This window comes from Capra hircus, chromosome 19 (assembly GCF_001704415.2).
Source record: "Capra hircus breed San Clemente chromosome 19, ASM170441v1, whole genome shotgun sequence".
NCBI lineage: Eukaryota > Metazoa > Chordata > Mammalia > Artiodactyla > Bovidae > Capra > Capra hircus.
In genome coordinates this window covers 24,421,237-24,439,994 of record NC_030826.1, presented here as the reverse complement: position 1 = coordinate 24,439,994, position 18,758 = coordinate 24,421,237, and the positions used below count along the sequence as shown (strand labels likewise).

Below are 18,758 nucleotides of genomic sequence, written 5' to 3'. Positions count from 1 at the left end.
GAGGCTTCAGAAATACTTGTCAAGTGAATGAATTAGAAAGTGGACAGACTTAGGTTACGACTCAGGTTCAGAGTTTCATCTTTCCTGCTGACTCTGGAATCTTCACCAGAAGGTGGGCTTGGGCCAAGAGCTGAGACTGGGCTCCGATAGGGGCCTGCTTCTCCCTGAGTGACCCTTGACTCTCTTCACCCTGAGGCAATTGCGAATCATTCTTTTCCTGTTTGGCAGGTTCATGGTTTTGAAGAGACGCACGCTACCTTCCTACAGACGGATTTGCTGAAGCTGCTGGTGAAAAAGTGCAGCAAAGGGACTGGCTTCAGTAAAACGTGGCTCCTCCGGGACCTGGAAGTAAGGGACGAGGGGACTCCCACTACCGCTTCCTGCTGCAGATTTACAGGCCTGGGAGTCAGAGCAGCCAGGCAGTCACAGCTGGTTCTGCCCTGTGCACTCTCATCCGGTGCAGTTGTTAAAACAGTGTCTTACATTTGTCTTCCCTTTTGGAAATCGAGATTATGACACCTGTCCTCCCCTGTCAGGGAAAATGAATTTGATGTTTGTCCAAAGAATATTGGAAGAGAAGTAATTTGTGGAAACACACGGTTGACCATTATATCATGGTAATAAATCTGCCCTTGAATTATTATTTCCCCTTAAAGTTCCTTTGAGCTAAAATCAGTTTCTAAATTTGTCCTCCACTTATGTTTATTTTATGTAGGACTTCAGTTGATAATACTCATTTTATTGCTTTTCCCCATAAGCCTTAGATTTTTCTTAGTGGAATTACTGTGGTTCCCTGGGGTATTTCTGTGCCAAGTGCCAGCCTCAGGGCAGGGAAGGCTGCTGCTGCATGGGAGGTGCTCAGCTGACCATTCTCAGTCACACAGAGGCCTGAAGTCCAGGAAACAGCTCTCAGTTGTCACAAGAGGATTTAATTAGGTTTTGGGAAAATATGCTGAAACATATTCAAGGATAACCTGATGAGCATTTCCGCTCTTGCTGTTTAGGAAATAGAGCAAAAATAGAAAAAATTCTAAATTAAAATAGAAAAAATTTGTAATTAAAATTTTTTACATTCAAAAATTTACATTTTTTTGTGTGCAGAAAATTTGAAAAGTAGAAAAGAAAGAAAAACTCCAAATTCCCGCCCTCCCCGACACACCTGCTAGTAGTATTTCATGTATTTCCCTTTTCTGATTTTTTTCCTTCTTTATCTCTATTGCATACATAGATTTGGATTGTATAGGGGAGCACGTTACTGAAATAAATTGAAGTCTTGTGATGGCCAGTTTTCTAAGTTGTTGGGTGGTTTTCATAACCGCCATTTTTAACGGCTGCATATGATCCATAAAGTTGGATTTCAGTTTTTGCCGTTAGTAAATGCTTCACTGACTATATCATGAGTATAACTTTTTACACATTTTACATTATTCCTAAAAGATGAGTTGCAAAATCAAAGGTTATGAACATTTGTATAGGTCTTTACATTTCACCAAAATGCATTCTAAAAGGATGATAGCAATTTACGCTGTCAGTGGCAAAGTTAATAAACGCAAAGGTCCCTTGCAGTTTTAGTTAGCATGTCTTTGGTTATAAGTGCAGTTGAACATGCTTCCATATCCACTAATTAATACATTTTTTAAATTACTTTTTTCGGATGTGGAGGGCCTTTGTGGCTGTGTTCGGGCTTTTCTAGTTGTGGTGGGAGGGGGGCTACTCTGTGTTGAGTGCGCAGGCTTCTCATTGCACTGGCTTCTCTTTTTGCGGAGCACGGGCCGGAGGTGCACGGGCTCTGTAGTGGTGGTGCACAGGCTTAGTTGCTCTGCAGCATGTGGGATCTTCCCGGACCAGGAATTGAGCCTTTCTCTCCTGCATTGGCAGGCAGATTCCTATCCACTGTACCACCAGGAAGTCCTAAAGAGTCAAGTCAAACATTTTCTACCCTTTGAGGGTTAAAGGTCTTCTCACACACTAAACACTCAGGTTCCTGCCCTGCCTGATTTTTGTTCTATCTAGATTTTGTCCATCATGCTGTACTCCTCAAAAAAGGAGATCAACACTTTGGCTGAGCATGGAGAGCTGGAGCTGGACGAGCGAGGGGACCAGGAGGAGGAGGTGGAACGGTCGGCCAGCAGCCCTGGTGACCAAGAGCAGAAAAAGCTAGACCCTCTTGAGAGCCTGGATGAGCCCACCAGGATATGTTTCTTGGTATGTTCCTAGGTCATGGTGTGGCAGGAAGAAGGGACTCAGGAATGGATTCTCTTTGGCTTGGACTGAGTTTTAGCCTCCACATGGAAATGCTTCAGGCCGATGTCCTGTGAATGCACTTCTGGGAAACTCAGTCTATATTGTACGGAACTGACCTGGAAGGAGGGAAAAGCCCTTTCAACAGTAGTTCTTAATGTTTGGGAGTTGTGGACCCAAAAACTTTAGATCATTTCTCCCATAAACTACGTGTGCAAATACTTATATGTAAAGTTTGGCATGTAATGTCAGGCCCATCCATAAGCCTCCAGTGACAATCTGTCCTCATAATTTCTCAAGTGCATCCTTACTTTCCCTAGATAATCCACTCTTCCTCAAAATGATGTGAAAATGGGCAGAGGCTTGGACTTCAAAGGCTCTAACTATGTTAAGAGTAAACAGAGACTATGGGGCGGATGTAAGAAAAGCAAATACAGCTTTTCAAAAACATCAAAAGAAAGTCTAGTACTTAGATTTATGTGCCAGTTGTCATACTTGAGGGCAAGGCAGCTACTGCAGGAAAGCTAGCAATGAATAAATACCATTTGGAGAGTAATTATTGACTACTAGCATTACATTTTGTTGGTATAACTTTTTTCTAAGTATCATCTTTATTTGCTTCTTTGTTCTTCCTTTTTTAAAATATCATGCTGTACCCCCTCATCTATATAATCTTTAACAAATGCAGTGCACAATCACAGATAACTATGGCACAAATAAAAGGAAACTACCAAAAACATGGGCTTCAGAACTAGGAGATTTTCCTTTGGATTTATAATAGTAATGCAGATTTTATAATCCATATTTTGGAGCTTATAATCTTATATGCATGAAGTGTGATGTTGTTAAATTAAGTGATGTGATGTTCTTAGATTATAACTTGTAGTAACTGTAGAAAATGATTGTTTTATCACTTTTGAGTTCAGGTTATCAGTAATATGTTGAAACACTTCAAATTTTCTCTCTTCTGCTTCTTCTTCGTGGCCTCCAGATGGCTCATGATGCCCTCAATGCCCCCCTGCACATACTCCGGGCCATATACGAACTGCAGATGAAGAGGACCGACTCTTTCTTCCTGGAGGTTCAGAAGAGGTAAGGATGCAGCCAGAGTGTAAGGAGCAAGGAAACAAGTGAGGGTGGGACTGTCTACCTCCTGCTGACAAGATCTGAGAGGCCAGGAGCAGCTGGAGAACTGGTTTTCAGGTCTTCATAAAGTGCCACGTGGCATGGCTCGTCTTTGAGTTGTACTGTGTGTTCCTTTAGGAAGAACTTCATATTTGCAGTCTGCCTCTTAAAGTAAACTAGTTATGAATGCAGAGATTGACACAGACACCAAGGTTTCTCTCCTGTATCAATCCAGGGAGCAAGCAGTGTAGAATAGGAACTTCTGGTACATTCTGATCAAAGTATTCTTTTTTTTTTTCACTTGTATGTATTACTTTCTTGTTTTTTCCTCAAGGTATATCAATGAAAGGTATCTTAAAACAATATACCCTTCATCTTGGCCAGGAAGTTCAGAGCTAGTTCTTGAGCCTAGCTCTTAAATTTATGGAGAATTTTATGTTTCTGCATCTAATCTTCTCTTCCATTCCCCCACATCCTGGTTTTGACTTCTTATTCTAATTTAGTTCCAATTCCAATTTAATTTTCTTTTGTTGTTTCGTATTTCTTCTTTCCCATATGTATTTCTTATCTACAACGTCAAATCCTTTGTGAAATGAAGCAGGATTACCTCAGTTAGGGCTCAGAAATTTGTTGTCCTGTCCCACCACAGTCCAGAGGTAGACAGCAGCCCAGGGTGGGTGGGTAGTTTGCTTCGCAGGTGACCCTGTGTCCCCATGGCACTGTCCTCCTCTGTGTCATCAGGGCAGGCTCTCCACACCCGCTCTTAGTTCCAGCCCAGAGGAAAGGGGGAAGGCAGGGAATGGAGCGCCTCCTTAACCCAGCCGCTTGAGGGCAGGCCCTGAATGTGGCACACATCACCTCCCTGGCCTCCCATTGGCATGACCCCGGTTGCATTGCTGTATCCAGCTGTTGGGAGGACTGGGAACCATGTCTCCACCCGGGTGATTGTGTTTCTTGCTAAAACTTCAGGAGACTTTGTTTCTGAAAGGGAGAATGGATCCTAAAGGACAGTTTCCATCTCCATTGCAGGCGTCCGGGCATGCCTGCTCAGGTAGATTAGCACTGTGAGTCTGGTGTCAGAAGTGTGGACCATACTACCTAATTCCTTAGTAACAGGAAAATAACTCTGATCAGCATTTCTGCAAGTTTCACTGAAGGTTAAACTCTCACCTCTCTGGAACACAGATGCCCAGCTTTGTGCTCCTTCCTTCTCTTCAGGTTTGACGGGGACGAGCTCACCACAGACGAAAGGATCCGGACCCTGGCTCAGCGTTGGCAGCCGAGCCGGAGTCTGAGACTGGACGAGCAGAGTGCCAAGGCTGTAGATACAGACATGATCATCCTGCCCTGCCTGGTACGTGGGCCCCACCACCGACCCCTACCCCTGGGAAGGAGGGTGTCTACTTGCCCCCGCCCCCCACCCCGGTCGTGGGATGACCAGGCCCAGTGACAGTGGTCTCTGGGCTTGCAGTCCAGGCCTGTCCGCTGCGAGCAGGCCACCGTCGAGTCGAACCCTGTGACCCAGAAGCTCATCTCCAGCACAGAAAGCGAGCTGCAGCAGAGCTACGCCAAGCAGCGGCGCAGCAAGAGCGCCGCCCTGCTGCACAAGGAGCTCAGCTGCAGGAGCAAGAGGGCCGTCCGGGACTACCTCTTCCGCGTGAACGAGGCCACGGCCGTCCTGTATGCCCGCCATGTGCTGGCGTCCTTGCTTGCTGAGTGGCCTGGGCGCGTGCCGGTGAGCGAGGACATCCTGGAGCTGAGCGGCCCAGCCCACATGACCTACATTCTGGACATGTTCATGCAGCTGGAGGACAAGCACCAGTGGGAGAAGGTGACCAGGCACCTGGGCTGGGCACTCACCCCGCTCCCTCTTCCTCTCTGTCCCCCTCCCCAAGACCCCTGGGGGGGCGGGGTTTGAACAGGCTTCCTGGAGTGAGGTTATCTGTGTGGCTGTTCAGCCCCTCGATAGGTGTGAACCCCACAAAAGCTGACTCAGGTCACAGTTGAAGTCTCCCAAGTCTTGGCCTAGAGCCAAACTCACGGCCCAGGCAGACTGGATGCTCGGAGAGTATTTGAAATAACAATCTCACGAATCTCGCCCTTGCAGTCTCCTTTTTTGTTTTTAGACTTCGAAGTCCAACTCTCCTTGCTGGCCTGTCTCTTCTCATGTCCCCTGGGGTCTCACACAGCATGAAGTCCAGGGGACAGGGTTAGTTACGACTGTGACAGCCTATTCCCATAATACAGGAAACCTTCCAGGAAGGTTTATGTCTTCTGTTTTAAACCATCATTTCTAGTGTATCTGCTCCAGGTCAGACACTCTGCCAGCACTTACACCTGTGTTACATCATGACCCAGGGAGAATTTTATTGGTGAAGAAATCAAACCCAGGAGGCTTGCCCAGGCTCCCAGCTTCTGGGCAACAGACATGGGATCTTACAGAGCCTTTGCATTCTCTTCAGTCCAGTGCTCTAATTTATACTTCAAGTTTCCAGGTGGTGACCATCTTTTGTTTGTAAAATCAAATCTTCAGCTGAGCCTTTCAAAGTGGTGCTGGCTTAGCAGACTTTCACAGGGCTAGAAGCATCTCTTCTACCTCCTGCTGTCTAGAATCGGGGGGACCCAGGGCAGAGCTCAGGAGCCCTGGGCACGGTCTCCAGCTGAACTCCATCATCTTGCCCTGTTCTCTGCCTATTTCCCACCAGATCCTGCAGAAGGTGCTTCAGGGCTGCCGGGAGAACATGCTGGGAACCATGGCCCTGGCTGCCTGCCAGTTCATGGAGGAACCAGGAATGGAGGTGCAAGTGCGGGAGTCGAAACACCCATATAACAACAACACCAACTTTGAGGTATGAGCCAGGGTCAGCCAGCCTCGCCCAGTGTCAGGGCATGAGACTGGCAGGACCCACAAGGGTTGCCGAGTGGCACGAATCTCATCACTGCCCCCTGCGGTTCTTTCCCCCCACCCGACAGACGTGGCCTAGAAAGTGCTCTCTTAGTCTCAGCAGCCATCTACCTCCCTGAAGCCAATCCCAGGATTCTGTACAAACAAGTCCTCTTTTCTCCTGACCTTGTTGTGATAGAAAACCTGAGAGCCCCCAACGCTGGAGGAGAGATTACCTGTCCTGCAGTGAGCTCGTTGGAGTGAGACCTCCGTGTCTCTGGCAGAGACTTTGAGTGTGGGTCTGGGTTCCATCCTCACTCTATCCTTCCCCTGATGACCCAGCCACACCTAGGGGACTCCCTCCCCTTTGTTTGATTACCCAGAACTGAAAGGCCTCATCTGTTTTATCCTTAACTCTGTACCTGGACAGAGAGAGGTAGGGCTTTGCCCCCTTTGGAGGCAGAAGTGGGGGTGGCCTAGTGGTCCTCATAGGCTTGGTGCTGCTTGTGTCTCTTCAGCCCCTTTCAAAATATGGGAGCTGTCGTTCTGAGTAGTTGGGTGACAGAGAGACTCATCTAGAATGTGCTTGTTGACAGCTGAGAGTTTGTTTTACAGAATATAAACCTCCTCACTCTCTACCTTCTTAGCCTCTTCTCCCCCAGTTCCTGGACTCTGTCCTCACCCTCACCTCCCCCACCCCCGCCCTGTAAACACACCTAGTGAGCCACTGCATTCTACCTCAGAGGGATCGCCTTACCTTCTCCGCCGCCCCAACCCCTCCCCTTCTCTGGGTCCCTCTGGCTGCTCCTGTCTCCTCCCCCAGTGCTGGCCTGCCGAAGTCCTGGCCTTGCCGCACCCTAGCTGGCAGTGATCCTGGTACAGCACAAACCTAATCCAGGCTTTCTCCTGCTTACTGCCTTCCCGGGCGCCCCTTGCTGTCCAAACAAGTCTCGGCACTTCACTTTAGCACACACGGCCTTCCTTTTCCATCTGTTCCTCCCAGCCTCTGCAGGGCCACGCCACCCCTCCCCATCTCCTTAGCATGTGTGCATGCAAAGCTCACCCATTACCTCGGACACCCCAAGCTCATTGCTGTCCCCTAGACACAGTAGGCTTTCCGGTGCTGTTTCCTTTGCCTGAAACACAGCCCCACGTGCTCACGTCTCGCCGCGGCCTCCATTCCTTCCTCCCTGACAGTCCTCTCCCGTCCTCCTCAGTCTGCCCAGCAACCGGGGCATCCCTTCCCTGGGGCATCTTTCTGCCCTTGCCTCCCTTGCCTCCCCTCCTTCGAGCTGTGCCCAGGCTGCACAGTGTCCTTCCTGCCGTGTTGGCAGCCCGCGTGCATCCTCCCCTCCCAGCCGGGCCGAGAGCTCCTGGAGGCAGAGGACCTGACTCAGTGCTTCTTCAGGCACAGTTCTGCCTGCAGGACATGGCATGAGGAAGCCCTCAGGAACTGTCCAGCGACCAATGACGACGGCCTGTCCTTGTTTCCCCTCCTAGGACAAAGTTCACATTCCTGGTGCCATCTACCTCTCAATCAAATTCGACCCTCAGTGCAACACAGAGGAAGGCTGTGACGAGCTAGCCATGTCCAGCAGCAGTGACTTCCAGCAGGACCGACACAATTTCAGTGGGTCTCAACAGAAGTGGAAAGATTTTGAGCTTCCAGGTAGTAAAGAAGTACCAGATAATACAGACTCTTAATGCTAAGTACTGAGAAGGGACATTGTTGAAGGATTTGGAACTGGGCTTTATCTGTTCAGGGGGAAGTCCTCACGGGCCTTTCCCTGTCTGCAGTGTCCTGACCTGTCTGTGCTTCTTGTGTGCCCAGGAGACACTCTGTATTACCGCTTCACCTCTGACATGAGCAACACCGAGTGGGGCTACAGATTCACCGTGACGGCCGGACACCTGGGGCGATTCCAGACAGGTGTGTGCACTGGTCCCTCCATTCTCATGCTCTCCCTACACAGGACACTCTGTGGGTGTCAGTACTGTTAAGTCACTGGTCTTTGCTAAAATCAAAGCAGATACCTTTCTGTGAGACTTCAAAGAATTTTTCTCACAAGCGCCACACGCATCACTTGTGAATGTACTAGAATTGGGAGGTGGTAACTTCTCTACGGCCAGAAAGAGGAGCTACCTGTCAGGACCAAGGAAAGATGCTGGTTCTCTTAGAATTCACCAGGATATTTTGCAAAAAAGGAAGAACTGAAAATGTTCCCATGTTGCTTTTCCATAAGGCATAATTTTAGGCAAAATTTAAATGATCATAGTGGTTTCATCCTATTTATTAAAACTTGAGCAGTTTATGTCTTTTTTAAAATATCTGTTTTGTGGGGGTTGCCAGGATTCGAGATCTTGAAGCAGATGCTGTCAGAAGAAAGAGTTGTGCCACACCTCCCGTTGGCCAAAATTTGGGAATGGCTGGTGGGTGTGGCCTGTCGCCAGACTGGTCATCAACGGTTGAAAGCCATCCACCTGCTCCTAAGGATCGTGCGATGCTGTACCCACAGGTAAGCTGCCCTCCGGCTTCGATTCCTTGGCTGGGTATTTGTATTGCAAATATCTCCCCCACTTCGAGGCTTGCCATTCACTCTGTTAGTGGTGTCTTTAATGAAAAGAAGTTTCTGGTTTTAGTGTCTTCCAGTTCACCTGTTTCCTTTATGACAGAGCTTTCATTGTCCTGTTTAGGAAATTTTTGCCTCACTTGACCTTGGGGTCATGAAGGTGAAGCTTAATTATTTTTTCTTCTATATTGAGATCAACAATCCACATGGAATGAATTTTAGTGCATGATTTGAAGGATAGAGTTAAGCTTCTCTTACACACATTTTTTTACTGGTTTTTTTTTCTCTTATGGATCTCCATTTGACTCTAAAGCCCATCTTTCCCCTCGCACACTCCAGTGCCATCTTTGTCACAGAAAAGTGTCCTTGTATACACGGATCCATCCCTGATTGCTTGTGTTCCAGTGGTCTTTTTGGTTATCTTTGTGCCAGTACCACACTGTCTTATATATTATAGTTTTACAGCAAATTGACATATTTGGCAGTATAAAGCCTTCAACCTGGTTCTTTATCATCAAGATTGTCTTGAAGATGCTACTTGACCCTGTATGTCCATGTAAATTTTAGACTGAGTTTAGTTTTTCCTCCCACCCCCCAGCTTTACTGAAGTGTAATTGATAAATTAAATTGTAGTGTATTAAAAGTATAGAATATATCAATACATTATGAAAGGATTTCCACAGTCAAGTTAGCTAACACCCATCACCTCGTATGTTTACCTTCTTTGTGGTATGTGAGAACACTTAAATTTTACCCTCTGTCTGCAATGTGCTTTTCAGCCACTTTCTCTCCTGTGTTATGGTGTTATACACTATTCTCAACTGTAGTCACCAGGTTGTATAATAGATCCCCAGACTTTATTCGGCTCACAACTAAAAGTTTCTACCTGCCGGGGTCCAGCCCCAGTGGATCCAGGGAATTCGAAGGGTGGAAGGCGTTGGCGTGGAAAGACTTGTTTATTTATTAATATAAGATTAGATTACGAAACTATAGTGTAGTAAGAAGATTAAGTGGAGGAAGAGGGCTGAATAGCTTAGTTTACGCGGAAGGCCAATAAAATTCCAGACAAGGAATTTGCACCATCTACGTTGGGCCACCGGCGCCCGCTTGAATATCTAAGGGTGCCTCGCCTTAAGCTCCCTTTCGTGCGGGTCTTAACAGCCGGGGCAAGTAAGTAGACCTGGCGAGCCTCCGCGCCCCAGGTGGAGATTCAGCCTGAAGTTAAAGTAAAGAGCAGAGAGAGGAAAAGGGAGAGAAGAAAGAGAGAAAGACACGGGGGGAGCCAGAGTCCCAAGAAACCAGGCCGAGAGACTAGTTCGAGAAGCTGGCCCGAGAAACTGGCCCCCATCCTTTATTGTTCAGAAGGCCTTTTATACTTTTGATAAAATATGGAGATCAATGGGTAACACAGAATTATGTAGCGTTCGCAGCCCAGACTCTTTCTATACATCATTTTGTATACAAAAGGTCTCAGGTGATTTACATTATCTTCTGGCCAAGAGGCTTGTTAACACTTTTTGGCTCTCTTCCTTAATGAATGTTAATTTTGTTTCCCCTGAAGTGTTTTTCTTTAATTTGCATCTCCTTAAAGCATTAAAGTTACATCTCTATAGAACAAAGGTGCAGTGGGTTATAACAAAGGTACTTAACTCAAAGATCTAATGTTGCTAATACCAGGTCTACTACTTGTTTTTCTATATACCAACTATATCTAAAAATAAAGGATATGAAAATTTGGCAGCAAGCATTGACCCAAAAAATGAAACTTTTAATCAGTCCTATTCTAAAGATTTTGACTCCTTGGAAGCTCCTACATTCCTAGGATGTTTTAAGCTTCCTGTGCCTCCTGCGGTCAGGAGGCCTCAAACAATCACACTCGCAGAGTCCTGCAGGCAGGCTAGAAAGCCATCAGAGGGTTTTTTGGATTGAAACACTCTTTCAAATGCAGAAGACTAAAGCCCTGAATTGACTTTTTCCAGAAAATGTCAGAAGAGTGGAAAAGCAGAGCACAAAAGCCGGCAGATTTTTGTTGGGGTACATGCTTAGGAATTTCCAGAGGGGTTCCTGAAGTCTGAGCACGCCTTGCGTATGTCAGCTTCCTTCCTCATGACCTTGTCACGGGCGGGATTCCTCACACTGGCTCCCGGCATCTACCAGCCTTTCCCCGTTTCCCACAGTTCCCAGCCCCTGGCAACCACCACTCTAACTCTGTTTCTACAGGTTTGCCTGTTTTTGGATTCCACATAAGAGCGATCCAGTGCGGTATTTGTCTCCCTTTATCTCGCTTACTTCACTTGGCGTAACGCCCTCCAGGGTCATCTCTGTTGCTGGAGAGGACAGGATTTCCTTCTTTCTCATAGCTCAATTATATTTCATTGTGTGCATACACACCACATCTTCTTTACCCATTCATCCATCAGGAGACATTATTTCCAGACATGGGGCTGTTAGGAATAATGCTGCAGTGACGCTGGCGTACCGATAATCTCTCTGAGACAGTGATTTCATTTATTTTGGAGATACTCAGAGGTGGTATTGCTGGATCATCTGGTAGTCCTTGAGTTTCTTGAGGGAGCTCCATGCTGTTTTTCTAACTGTGCCGGTTTGCATCCCCACCACCAGTGTACAGGGCTCTCCTTTTGCTCCGTCTCCTCGCTGGCTTTGGTTCTCTCTCATGTTTTGCATGGAAGCCATCCTAACACAGGGGAGGTGACTCCGCACTGTGGTTTTGATTTGCATTTTCCCTGATGGTTAGTGATATCGAGCACCTTGTCATGCTCCTGCTGGCCATCTGTATGCTTTCTTTGGAAAGACGTCTCTTTAGGTCCTTTGCCTGTTTTTTTCTTTTTTCTCTTTTGCTATTGAGTTGAATGAGTTCCTTGTGTATTTTGGATATTAACTTCTTGTCAGATATATGACTTGCAAATACTTTCTCCTGGCCCACAGGATGCCTTTTCACTCTGTTGATTGTTTTCCTTGCTGTGAAGAAGCCCTTTTAGTTTGATGTAGTCCCACTTGTTTATTTTTGATTTTGATGTCAAATCCAAAAAAAAAAAATCATTGCCAAAACCAATGTCAAGGAGCTTACCCACAGCCTATGATTTCTTCTAGGAGTTTTACAGTTTCAGGTCTTACCTCCAAGGTTTTAATGCATTTTTGAGTTGATTTTTGAGTATGGTGTGATGTGTATGAAGCATGTGTCCCATCTCTCCTGTCATCAGACGGGAGGGCCCTTCCCGGCTGCATCATGGGTGCATTTCTGCAGTGCTGGCCATCGCCAACCCTCCTCCCCGTAAGGACACTCCCTCAGCCCCTTGATCCCAGGGGCCGAGACTGGAGCGGGCAGAGGGGAAAGGCAGCCCGAGGGGCCAGGTGGCTACAGAATGACGGCCTGAGTCCTGCCGCAGGCATGAGTTTGCAGGCGCCTTTTCCTTCCTGCTCCAGTGCTGTCCTGAAAACTCAACCATGACGCCGTCTCTTTAAATCAACCCATGTTTTCTTATTGGTTTACTTTATGAAGTCTTATTCCTCTGGGAGAAAGTGATTCGCTCCAGGATCACACTTAAATGTATAATCAGGAGTCTTTTAAAAATCATATATTAAAAAGAAAAGGCAACATTGTAGATTATAAATGTATAAAATGGTGTCCAAGAAATCATAATGTGTCTCCTCGGAAGGACTTTGAACTGGAGTTAAAGTACAACCTTCCTCTGAGTAAAAAACATCAGTGCAATCTCAAGAGGCTTCTGTCTAGTGAGGAGGACTCTGCTTTATATAGAAAGATTTCTGTCCTGAGCAACTTTATAGGCATATTTCTTGTTTTATGAGCTTAAGATCATAACAATGGTTGCCATTATCTTTTAAATCAGATATTTTTTTCCTTTCTGATTATTTAAAACGATGAGCGTTATAGAAAATCTAGAAAACTGACAGGGACAGCCACTGATTAGATTTTTGGTGTGTTTATTTATGATTTTTTTAATACGGTCACACAATACTACACATGCATTTTAAAATTTTTTTGCAATTTTATGTTGCGTATCTTGGCCTTTTCTACTTAATGTTTATCTGGAGGTTTTTTCCTGCTGTCATTGGAAGTTCTTAACAGCCATATTTAAAGATCCACAAAGTTGATTGGTGTGAATGTGCTGGAGGGTCTCCTTGTCCCCAGAGTTCTGCTTTGAAGTTGAGATTCTGCCCCTTTTCTTATTTGCCATTGGCAACTATTTGGGGCTGTTTAGGGGGTGTTGGGGGGTGGTGATTGGGACTGGCTTGGCCTGACTTTACTAGATGTCAGGGTGGCAAGGAGCCTCAGAGCTGCAGTTCTGTCTGCGGGCATGACCCCAGGAAGCTGCACCCCTCCTCCCACAGCGACCTCTGTGACCTCACGCTGTTGAAGCCCCTGTGGCAGCTCTTCACCCAGATGGAGTACAGCCTGTTTGAGGACGTGACCCAGGCCGGCATCCTACTGCCCCTGCATCGCGCGCTCACCGAGCTCTTCTTTGTCACCGAGAACCGCGCCCAGGTGAGGGTCTGTGCTTCTGCCCCCCACCAGGAGCCCTGGGGTGTCACTGGGGTCCCAGCAGAACTGCGCAGGGAGATGGGCCTGGCCTGGGGCCCCGGGTTCCCTTCTGCCCCACCTCAGGGAGCCGGTCCGCCCTGAGATTGTCTGTTTGCTCAGGCCTGATGCCAAAGAGGGAAACAGCCCTTGACAGCAATGAGTTTGGGAAAACAAACCGACAGGCTGTTTCTTCCTCCTTTCTTCCCCGCCTCAGCACAATAGACTCATTGACCAGGAGAGCTGAAAGGGCCTTTCAGAGCTCGCTAGCCTATCCCCTAGGTTTATAGTGAGGAGGCTGCGGGTGAGTCCGGACACGTGGCTCCGCCCATCCCACTCCTTCAGAGGCACCCAAGGAAGGTGGGCGGTGAAGTTCCCCACAGAGCGAGCAGCCATGTCCCACCAAGGCTCCTGTGGTCCTGGGTCGTGGGTGGGCGTCATCCCTGGGAGGTGGGCGTCATCCCCGGGAGGTGGCCTCTGACCGCTGCGCCCTGCTGTCTCCGCAGGAGCTCGGCCTGCTGCAGGACTACCTGCTGGCCTTAACCACTGATGACCACCTTCTCCGCTGCGCCGCGCAGGTACCGCCTCCTCCCTGCCCCGCTCCCTGCGCCCCGGTGCAGGCTCCACCCCGGGTTTACACGGAGCTCTGTTCCCAGTCAGCCACTTCCTGCCGGTGTCACAGACAGCAGCGAGCCCCATTTATCAGTGTCGTTCATGGTAAACCTTAGGGTCAGGAGACACCAGCAAGAATTTGTGTCTTTGAAACCAAAACAACCAGTGCCTTAAATTTATAGTTTGGCTAATCCCTAAAGTTTCCATAGAGTTAGACTCCTCTGACAGCTGTTGGGCCTCAGGGCCCCTTTCCACTTTTGCATTCCTGAGGATCCCCAAGAGCTTGTGTTTATGTGCATTATAGAGATTGATATATACTGTTAGAGAGTATATTATAAATTTAGACATTAAGTTAGAAGTTGAAATATTAAACACTTATTTGTCGATTTATTTTTAAAAATAATCATCTCATTATATTTAGCACCACAGTTGTGAAAACCGACTGTGTTTCAAAACAAAACAGTTTTTGAGAAGGGCGGCGCTGGGTTCCGTTTCTGCAGCTCCCTTTCCTGTCTGCCTTCATGGGAGACAGCGGGCTTCGCGGAGCTGCTTCTGCTTCCGGTTGTTGTGACGTCACACAGTAACCTGCGGAGCACGCCGCCGATGCTCGCGAGAGTATGAAAGTGAGAAAAGCAGTGGTATTGTTGTGAGAAGGGTTTTCACAGTGCAGAGCCTCTGGAAGGGTCTCGGGAGCTCCTAGGCCCCAGACTCCATGGTGAGACCCTCAGGCTCAGAGTCCTTGGATATGGTAGAGCATGCCGTCTGCATCCACAGTGGACAGATGGGGATGCTGAGGCTCCAGGAGGGGAGAGGTGTGCCCGCGGTCTCGAGGAGGCCTCCATCCAGCTGGGACTCCCAGCCAGAGCCCTGCACTCCCTTTCTGGCAGGTTTTCTCAAACCGTAGGTTCATCCTCCTACACAAAAGGGTCAGTGTGCAGCTTAGAAAAGTGGGCACCCCCTCGTCCACTACAGAGGGGTTTGTGTGAATTGTCTTGAGACCTGTAGGCCAAGTGAAGACTCTCCCTGCCCCAGCTCCCGTCAGTTGCCTGCCGCTGCTGCCACTGCAACCCGTGGGGTCCCAGCACACAGTCCTGATGTCTGACAGTCGTGACTCCGAAAGCTTAACATCGCTTGCACTCCTCCCCCTTGCCTTTCCTGGTGTTCCGTCTCTAACCCTCATTCTCTCCTAACTTCCCCCAGCCAGTCCACTGTGGACCAGTGCTCTGCTGCTTCTCCTGGCCTCCACCCCTTCTTCCCCATCCGCGCCCTCCTCTTCCTGCTGCCTTGGCTTGGAGACCAACCTTGGCCTGGCTCCAGGGCGGCTGCCCTCCCAGCGCTGCTTCTGGGGCCCCACCACTGGCTGTTTCTCCCTGTCCACACTTTTGGGCAGCTGTCCCCCTCCCTGGAGCTTTCCCAGCTCCCCCACCCCCGAGGTGTCCTCTGAGCCCCAGCGCTGCCCCTGCTCCCCTCTCAGGGCAGTGAGGACTCTGCCTGCCCGTGGAGTTTCCATGTATCTTGATCGCTGCTTCTTTCCCTCTAGACTGTGGCCCCCCGGGTGAGGGGTACCACCTGGCCTGCATCTGCCTCTCCCCTGCACCCCTCCAGTGCTCAGCTGCCAGTCTTGTTCTATCAGCATTTAATGAACCAGAAGGTGACGAGTTCCTGACCATGGTAATGACTCTCTCCCTCCACAGGCTCTGCAGAACATTGCTGCTATCAGCCTGGCCATCAACTACCCGAACAAGGCCACCCGCCTCTGGAACGTTGAGTGTTAGCCCTTGATGTGGCGTGCATGGAACTCGCTAATCTGTCCACGAGGATCCTAGAGCAGATGCCTACACTCATTCGGGAAGATTCCCATGGCATCGGTGCCCGGCTCTCCTTGAGCTCCCCTCTTCCACCCCGACTAGAATGCCAAGCAGCCACGTCTCCGAGAACGTCCTGTGTCACAGCGAGGCACCTGCACGTCCCATAGCATGTAAGAATAAGCAGAGTGATGCAAAGTCATTCATAAAGCGCCAGCTGCAGGCCTTTAGGAATGTTGTTCAGAGGCTGCAGCCTCTCTGGGAAGGGCTCTGTCTCCGTTGAACTGGAACTGCCTGCACTTGCCCTTCAGGGGATGACAGAGTCTGCCCGGACTCACATTTCTCAGCAGGACCTTCAGCAGCAGCCTGGCCGGGAGCTCTTCTTTCGCTTTTGCTTCTTGAGACCGGGTCGTCTAAACCAAAACCAGTGAGAGCCCGGCCGCCACCCAGTCCCAACCATTCAATACAGGACCTGCTGCCATGCTGGCCTCTGCGTAGCCTTGGCCATCCCAGAGAACTCCTTGGTGAGAACAAGTGCCCTTGGGAACAGCCAGCAGGCCGCCACGCACGTCCACTGTGCACGGCTCCCAGCTCAGCCGCGTTGTTTTAGTTGTTGTTTTAACACATATTTCAGTTTCCACCTCATGTTTTTAGAGAGAACCACACTGACTCCCTTGAGAGGCCTCGGGGGGCAAGACCGGCAGATTGGTCATTCAGAGGGACACACTGGTTTGTGTGAAAGGAGCAGATCTTGAAGAATACTCTCCAGCGTCTGTACCCAAAGACTCAAAAGTGTTATCAGAGGAGATCTTATTTTAGAAGGCAAACAAACAAAAAACCACATGGTTGTATTTCTGCTCCACGGTCGTGGTAATCCATCACGTCCACCTCTGGGACTTTCCATGGTTATCTGGCTGTCACCTGTCTCTAGCAATAACTACATCAGTTCCAATGAATGCTGTTTTCCACTTTCCTTTCTGTGGTGGTAGTCTTGCCCTGAAGTGCTGATGATTGTCCTCTTTCCAAAGCCATGCTTTGGAGTGTGAGGCTGGGTTGGCAAGTGGGCCATGGACAAAGCCTCAGTGGGACTCATCACTTGAAGAAGCTTAGAGCCAGCTGCCACTTAAGGGCGGGGATCTGGGCCCAAGCATGTCGCCCCCCATACAGGGCCAGACCCACAGAAGGCTCATCACAGCCAGGTGGGGTTGAGCAGATCCACATGCCACAGCCCCGGAAGCCCCCCCTCTGCAGAACCCAAGGCTGCGGGTCCTGGAATCTCCTTATTGCTGGGGCACTTCTTCCTTCTGGGCCAGGAAGCGGAGGTGCTGCAACCTTCTGCAGCCCTAGATTGGATTCTCAGCCCAGCCCCAAGCACATGGAGCTGTGATGGAAGGGAGAATTCACAAGACAGAAACAGAACAGGACCCGAGGCTTAGCAACCTAAAGCCCAAGGCCCTGACGTGGGCACAGCCCGGGCCTGGCCCAGTCTCCCGTGGAGTTGGGGTCTGAGTAGATGAGCGCTGCTGGCTTGGTAGAGACCCATTCTCACCTTTTGCTCTGCTGGCATCCCCAAAGAAGGCCCCAGGCTCCATATCGCCCAGCCCAGGTGGTTGTCTCCCAGTGACGAGGAAAATCACAGAAATCATTGTGCTTGCGAGGAGAGGTCTCTGCCAGAGGCTTGGGCTCACTGATGCAGAGATGGTGTACTCGCTGCTTGCCCTCACCATGCCCCCCCTAAACCCCCAGACTGGCAGCAGCTGCAGGGGTCATACCCCTCATGGCAGGAGCCATTGGCTTTGCCCTCCATCCTCCCACTAGGGAGATAAAAGTGTAAATAAAACGCTAGACTCCTCAGAGCTTCTCTCTGTACACCGCCCCTGGTCTCTCTGTATTCAGTTTGCATAGAGTAAGCCTTGGTTTTCCCTTCACCCACAACTGCTGCTCTCCTGCCAGCGCCCTGCTCAGCCCAGCGCCCTGCCTCCCATCGCCTCTGCTACCAGCCACTGGGTGGCGCTGCTGAGCCAGGCCCATGCCCCTGGTCCCCAGCCGGGCCCTCAGCCTCTGAAAGTGATTTCCATCTAGACTGACATCCCTCTGATCCTTCTTAGGAGGTGGGACTGCCTGGAGGGAGGTGGGACTGGCAGGAATGAAGATGTTGTGGAAACATGTGCCTAATCTATAAAGAAATCTGTTCCAAACCATGTATATTGTACAGACAGACGCTGTTCTTTACAGGGAGTGACTTATTTTCATCATCGTTTTTAATTTGTTTTCTTACGGGTTTACGATTTTGAATTTTTCTTATTTGGTTGAAAGAAAGAATTTTGATTATATCAGCTGAGTAAGTTCAGCCTGTAAAAAGGATGTTAAGTTGTGGGTAAAATATGCAAATGAAGAGAAATATATTGTACAAATTCTATATAAAAAGGTACACTTGTGTGTGGGCTTTTCTTCTTTTCCCTTTCTTCTCCTCCTTCTGCCTTGCTTATGAATATGATGCTTGGAGTTTCTACCAAGTCCGTACTGATGGAATTCTAGAATCCCAAGGCCTTGGGGTGGGAAGGAATCAGAAAGTTTCTTAGCTCCCACCCCCTCTTCCAGTAGCTCCTCCTGCCCCTCCCTGGGTCTGTGCTCTGGGATCTTATCCTCAGACCTTGCTCCCTGGGCCTGTCCCTCCTATGCACAGTCACTCAGAGGTTTGAGCACGTGTGCATACACACACACACACACACACACACACACACTCACACTCACCCCAGTCACCTCCTCTCCAGACACACACCCCAAACCCATCCTGGGCTTCCTTCACCTCTTAACAGCTCACAGGGCGTGTGTGCTGCCGGCCAAGGGGAGGATGGCAGAGGTGGTCTGATCACAGGGCTGCTACCTTTCCGGGGCCTGGCTTCCTCCTTGCCTGATTCTGGACCTGCTTCTGACTCCACACCAGGCCAAGGTCTGTCTGT

General features: G+C 49.1%; 1 protein-coding gene across 1 annotated transcript in view; it reads left to right on the top strand.

Moving 5' to 3' along the window:
• Positions 1-18,226, top strand: part of ZZEF1 (zinc finger ZZ-type and EF-hand domain containing 1) — a 94,463-nt gene extending 76,237 nt beyond the window's left edge. Inside the window, exons 44-55 of the mRNA XM_013972156.2 lie at positions 229-348; positions 2,014-2,205; positions 3,233-3,333; positions 4,585-4,720; positions 4,838-5,197; positions 6,072-6,215; positions 7,751-7,919; positions 8,082-8,180; positions 8,601-8,766; positions 13,192-13,345; positions 13,885-13,956; positions 15,685-18,226. Of these exons, the coding sequence (XP_013827610.2) occupies positions 229-348; positions 2,014-2,205; positions 3,233-3,333; positions 4,585-4,720; positions 4,838-5,197; positions 6,072-6,215; positions 7,751-7,919; positions 8,082-8,180; positions 8,601-8,766; positions 13,192-13,345; positions 13,885-13,956; positions 15,685-15,765 (1,794 nt within the window). The 3' untranslated portion in view covers positions 15,766-18,226. The remainder of the gene's footprint in view (positions 1-228; positions 349-2,013; positions 2,206-3,232; positions 3,334-4,584; positions 4,721-4,837; positions 5,198-6,071; positions 6,216-7,750; positions 7,920-8,081; positions 8,181-8,600; positions 8,767-13,191; positions 13,346-13,884; positions 13,957-15,684) is intronic.